Here is a 5786-nt window from a genome sequence, read left to right as displayed (position 1 = left end):
ACAAGAACCGGTACATTTAGACCTTTACCTGTGAAAATATTTGGAACTTTTCAGGTACTGCAAATTCATAGTAATCTTTTCTAAGAGTTTTGCGTAGGCCTTAAAGAAATCTTGGGTAAAATACGGCCCGGGGGCCTCATCCGCCTCACCCGCAGTCTTTGACCGGCCCTCACATAATGTCAGATTATAACCCAAACTAAAGCATGCTTTTATTTTGAAAGCTGTGCTTTTCATGTACACACGAGTGTGAATGTGAGGACGCGAGCACCACTGTTGGACCTGGGATTTGGGGAAGGCTTTCCGCTTTTGATTGGCAGACGGTGTGTGCTGCGCAATTAGCTCCAGTCCCCCGATGGCCCAAAAGCCAGCTTCGCCGTCCCGTCGACGGCACCAGCCAATCAGCCTCCAGCCGAGATCCTTCCTCAGCTTTTCACAGATTTGTCTCCCCGTTTTGCCCGTATTCATCTCATTCAGCTACTTGCATTTTATCCCGACACACATCCACATATGGATACACACACATTGTCACAAGTTCACTTTAGTTGAGAATGATGCAGTGATGTGATGCAAGTGTGATAACAGTAGGGAAAACCTGCTCGGTTGCTGTCAAGTATGTGAAATGATACACCTGAAATAGCCACTAGAGGCCACTGTTTATGGGACATGCCGATTTGAAAGTGGAGGTATGCCATTATTGTTTGAGAAGATATGCACCAGCACCTCCTCAGCGTGTGAGTGCCTGCGTGTGTGTGCGCGCGTGCGTGCGCGTGAGCGCGCGTCTGCGTTTGCGTGGCTGCCAGAGAGCGCACGAGAGAATATTGGCTGTTTCACATTGTATAGAGAATATCTAATCACACATTTCTGTTGTCCGCATTACATGTATGTATTTTTCTATATTATTTCGTTTTTGATTTCATTTGACCACCTGTTGGTTAGTGTCACAATATTTTCTCTTTGTTTTAAATGAATTGCTCAATTGCGAGCTGAATTTTACAGCATCGTTCGGTACTTACAGAGTTTATTTTAATACATTAAATGTTTATCATTGATTATCACAATACGATGTCGTTTTGTGTGTAGATGATTTTAAAAAATCAATTTCTAAATGTTTGCGTATTTATTGTTTGATTTGTAATTGCAACTAAGACCCCATGTGGAATTTTCACGTCGGTTTTACACTTATTTTTCACAAAATATTACGTGCGTTCAATTTGCATTTTAGTCGGCGGGCGAATCCGGATGGAAATACAGGCAAGTACTTAAAGTAAACCAGGTGCACGTGTGTTGCTTTTTTTTATTGTTGTTGAGTTTTCTTCAGAGTGAATATAAACTGTGATGGCATGGACGTGGTGGTGGTGGTCCAAATATCGACAAGGAACACTGAGAGGTGCGTAAAAGGAAAAAAATAAATAAACAGTAAATTATATCATGATTAGACTAGGTTTTATTTAATCACCATTTCGCGTCGGGCTCTTTTGGAGTGCGATTAGGGCGAATTCTGCATGGAAAAAATACATTTAATCTGCACATGTGCTTTTTGTCGTTTTGACGGAGATTTTAAAAATCAAAAAAGGGAAACGCGGCGACATCCATGACAAGCGTGCTTCTAATAAAAGGAGAGAGAGAGAGAGAGAGATGGAGAGTGAAAGAGAGTGAAAGAGAGAGAGAGAGAGAGAGATTATTTCTAATTGAATTAGAGCTCCGGCTCAGCCATTGGCTGCGTGAAGAGGCCCGGTGCCCCGGTGTGCTCCCCTAAAAGCTCCTCCCCTCACGCTTCCAAACACTTGGCTGTGCGGAGGAGCACATCTTATAAGGGCCTCTAAAAGTCATGTCTGTGCTGTGCCATCATCTGACCTGAAAAGCCAGCGGAGATAAGAAGAAGGCTTGTGAACGCCCAACCGCCCGCCCGCCTGCGCCCGCCCGCCCGCCCGCCTGCGCCCTCTTCCATCACTGATTCTGGAGGGAGCAGGGCCCCTCTTCTTTTTTGTTGCCTCAGACTGACCCAGGTGGACACGTCTTCAGAAACATGCAGTTAGAGAACATCCTCCCCAGCGCGCTCCCCAAGACGTTTTACAACCTCTCCTCGACGGACAGCGCAAATAACAGCCCGAGGCCGCCGTCGCAGCTCGAGTACCAAGAAGTGGAGCGGGCGGAACCGGAGTCAAACACTGCTCCTAAGAAATACCTGGCGACCGTGGGGAGCGGGATGATGGCTGACCCAGAAGGAGACACGTTCGCTAAAACCGGGCCCGATGGGAGGAAAGGCTCCCCGGTGCTCGGTGAGGACGAGCTGACCAGCGGCCGGCGATACAACTTAGATGAACTCGCTTCTGATCGCTATTTCATCTCGTCTTCCCAGGCGAGTTCCGACATGGCAAGTCCGTGCTCCCTCTTCCCTTACGCAGGGCAAACAGGCTCCGTGTACACGGGCACCACCGGGTCCAGGTACCCGGCATCCCTTCACTACGGGTCGGTCCTGCCGCCCGCAGGCTTCTCCTCTCCGTCCGTTTGTAGCGGCCGGAGTCAGTTCGGCAGCGGGGGCTACCAATTTAGTCAGGGTCCCGGTTGTTTGTACCCGTCTTACCCCGGCACGGGCATCGGCTCCATGTCTCTGCCCGGCTCCGGCGCCGGCCCGAGAGCGCAGGTCTATCTCTGCAACCGGCCTCTCTGGCTCAAGTTCCACCGGCACCAGACCGAAATGATCATCACCAAGCAGGGCAGGTAAGCATATCAAGAAGTCTTTTATAAAAGCATACCGCGCGCGATTTCATACATTTTGATTTACTTTTACGAATGGATGTATTTTTACGTGCGCGATTTCATATATTTTGATTTACTTTTACGCGTGGATGTATTTTTACGCACGCTCCGTTGTTTAGTTTTTTTTGTTTGTTTGTTTGTTTGTTGTTTTTTGCTCATGATTTGCATTTAATACATGTACTTTTCGTTGCTGACATATTAGATTCAATCCAAACAAATGATGCATGATAAATAAAAACGAATGTAACTTTTAAATAAAACCACAAAAAAAAATGTCTCGCTCCCTTTCGCAGACGGATGTTCCCGTTCCTGAGCTTCAACATCACCGGATTGAACCTCACGGCCCACTACAATGTCTTTGTAGAAGTTGTTCTGGCCGACCCGAATCATTGGCGCTTTCAAGGAGGGAAATGGGTCACTTGCGGCAAAGCGGACAATAATATGCAAGGTGTGTTCAAAATTTAAATAAACCCCTTGAAAATAGTAAACGTTATAATTAGTATTAAATGAGGAAAATAACGGTCGAGTTAGAAATGTGGTTTTGATTCTTTTATGATCATAAAGGCTGTGAATGCATTTTAAGTGCTGTAACAGGTCAAATTCTAAGATGACAAATCTACACCAACAAAAAAATCGGTTAAAGTTGGGATTTAGACTTCATTTTATTATCGGAAATATTTTTTGTTAAATGTACCATTTTTATTTTCATGATTTAAAGCTTTAAAATGAAGACGACAATTGTTAGATCCGCATAAAAATCAAATAAAGGTGTACATTGTCATGCATGTTTGTTTTTCGGTGTCATTTGAATTAACTTTCAGATGAATTGACAGTAGAGAAAGGTTGCAAATCACAAATAGTTTCAAGACATTACTGCTTTTTTTTTTCTTTTTAAAGGTATATCATTTTCACATGTACGTATATGATCTGAATTTTATAGGTAACAAAATGTATGTTCATCCTGAATCCCCAAACACTGGCGCTCACTGGATGAGGCAAGAAATCTCTTTTGGCAAATTGAAGCTGACAAACAACAAAGGAGCCAACAATAATAACACTCAGGTATACACCTCCTGTCTTCATTTTCACATTTTCTTAATTTGTGTTATTTATTTTTTCTTTTGCATGTTGAATATGTAATCATCTTTAAGCAGGTTTGCCTTTTTGTTTTTGTATTTTTATCAGGCCAAGCACCAATTTTACATGTAAAATATGAAGCCAGTGGTGGCACTAAAGCTGTCATGCATTCGTTTCCTTTTGCAGATGATAGTCTTGCAATCCCTTCACAAATACCAACCGCGGCTGCACATTGTCGAGGTGACAGAGGACGGCGTGGAAGACATGAGCAACGAGGCCCGAACTCAAACCTTCACCTTCCCAGAGAACCAGTTTATAGCCGTCACCGCCTACCAGAACACAGATGTAAGAATTTGTATCCCCATTTTCATTTTTCTGCCTTTTAATACGTATGTCTTGATTTGTTGTTGTTGTTGTTCTCCAGATCACCCAGCTGAAGATTGACCACAACCCATTTGCAAAAGGCTTCCGGGACAATTATGACTCGTAGGTTTCAGTGATTAAGCTTGCGTCGAATGTCGCTTTCCCATCTAACGGTCAACCTTTTGCCCATTTAACCAGAATGTACACCGCGCCAGAGAGTGACAGGCTGACTCCATCTCCAACAGACTCTCCCCGCTCCACCCAAATTGTGCCGGGCGCTCGCTATGCCATGCAACCTTTCTTTCAAGAGCAATTTGTCAATAACTTGCCGCAGAACCGCTTCTACGGCAGCGAACGGGCCGTGCCCCAAACCAACAGCCTCCTGTCCCCGCAGAGCGAGGACGCGGCGGCGGCGGCCGCTGCCGCCGCCGCTTCGGCCCAACGCTGGTTCGTCCCTCCGGTCCAGCAGCCGGGCTCCAACAAGCTGGACCTGTCCTACGACAACGATTATTCCACCAGTAGCCTGCTGTCCTACGGCATCAAACCTCTGTCCCTTCAGACGTCCCACGCCCTTAGCTACTACCCGGATTCGGCTTTCGCCTCCATGGCGGCGGGCTGGGGCAGCAGAAGCTCCTACCAGCGCAAGATGACCACGGGGCTGCCCTGGTCCCCTCGTCCCAGTCCGCCGGCCTTTGCCGAGGAGCAGCTCGGGGCGGCTAAAGACAAGCTGGCGGAGGAAACGCCGGCGTCGGCCACCGCCTGGATGGAGACGTCTCACTCGTTGAAATCGGTGGATTCTAGCGATTACTCGGCGGTGTGCAAGAGGCGCAGGATGTCCCCCACCGGGGGCTCCAGCACCGAGAACTCTCCCACCATCAAGTGTGAAGACTTGAGCGCTGAGGATTACAATAAGGACAACCCAAAAGGCATGGGTTATTATGCATTCTACACAAGCCCCTAAGACTAACTCAATATAGTAAGCGAGTGCTCTCCGTTCCTTGTTAATGTCTTTTTGTTTTTTTCTCTTTTCTCTGAAGGTGCCAAAGCTTAGTGTTGCTCCCCCCAAGCAAGCTGCACAAGGTTATTTTCCCAGGCCATACCTGAGCCGAAAACATGCATAGTGATTGTTGCTTTTGAACAAGCATGTCCATTTCTAAAATCCATTTATCCCCAAAATGCCATTTGTTCTTCCCCGTTCTTTCCTTGTGTATTTAAGTCGATTCCATTGTACAGTATTTGTGCACTTTAGAATGTGACGTACCTTGTAAAAAAATTGTCTTCATGGAGGTGTTAAATGGAATTAAATAAAGTTGCTTTTCATAAAGCATCATCCAAATGTCTTTTTGTCTATGATTTATTCAGCAGAGCACAATATTTACTTCAGGTATACATGTCAGAATTTAGGATTGCACATTTGGAACTTGCGTGCGCGATAATTAATGCAACGTATGAGTCATATCGTTCTGGCCCTTTTGTGAATTCATTGCTCCTCATTACAGAGGAGTCAAATGGATCATGCAAATAAGCTGTCAAGGCTTCTTGCAGTCAGCGCTGTCACTTTTCCATATACAAAACTGTCAACATGG

At 45.8% G+C, this 5786-nt stretch overlaps 1 protein-coding gene across 2 annotated transcripts; it reads left to right on the top strand.

Moving 5' to 3' along the window:
- The first annotated feature begins 1325 nt into the window (after window positions 1-1325).
- LOC125987008 (eomesodermin) lies at window positions 1326-5536 on the top strand. Of its 2 annotated transcripts, XM_049751031.2 has the most exons (7): window positions 1326-2721; window positions 3054-3208; window positions 3701-3822; window positions 4024-4182; window positions 4262-4323; window positions 4399-5126; window positions 5238-5536. In XM_049751031.2, the coding sequence occupies exons 1-7, from the start codon at window positions 2027-2029 to the stop codon at window positions 5249-5251; spliced, it is 1935 nt and encodes a 644-aa protein (XP_049606988.1). In that variant the 5' UTR covers window positions 1326-2026; the 3' UTR covers window positions 5252-5536. The 2 variants fall into 2 exon arrangements, with proteins under 2 accessions (XP_049606988.1, XP_049606987.1); XM_049751030.2 differs by having other exon boundaries at window positions 4399-5536.
- The last annotated feature ends 250 nt before the right edge of the window (window positions 5537-5786 follow it).

This window comes from Syngnathus scovelli, chromosome 19 (genome assembly GCF_024217435.2).
Source record: "Syngnathus scovelli strain Florida chromosome 19, RoL_Ssco_1.2, whole genome shotgun sequence".
Taxonomy (NCBI): domain Eukaryota; kingdom Metazoa; phylum Chordata; class Actinopteri; order Syngnathiformes; family Syngnathidae; genus Syngnathus; species Syngnathus scovelli.
The sequence above is the reverse complement of the archived record's forward strand: the minus strand, read 5'-3'. Positions and strand labels throughout refer to the sequence as shown.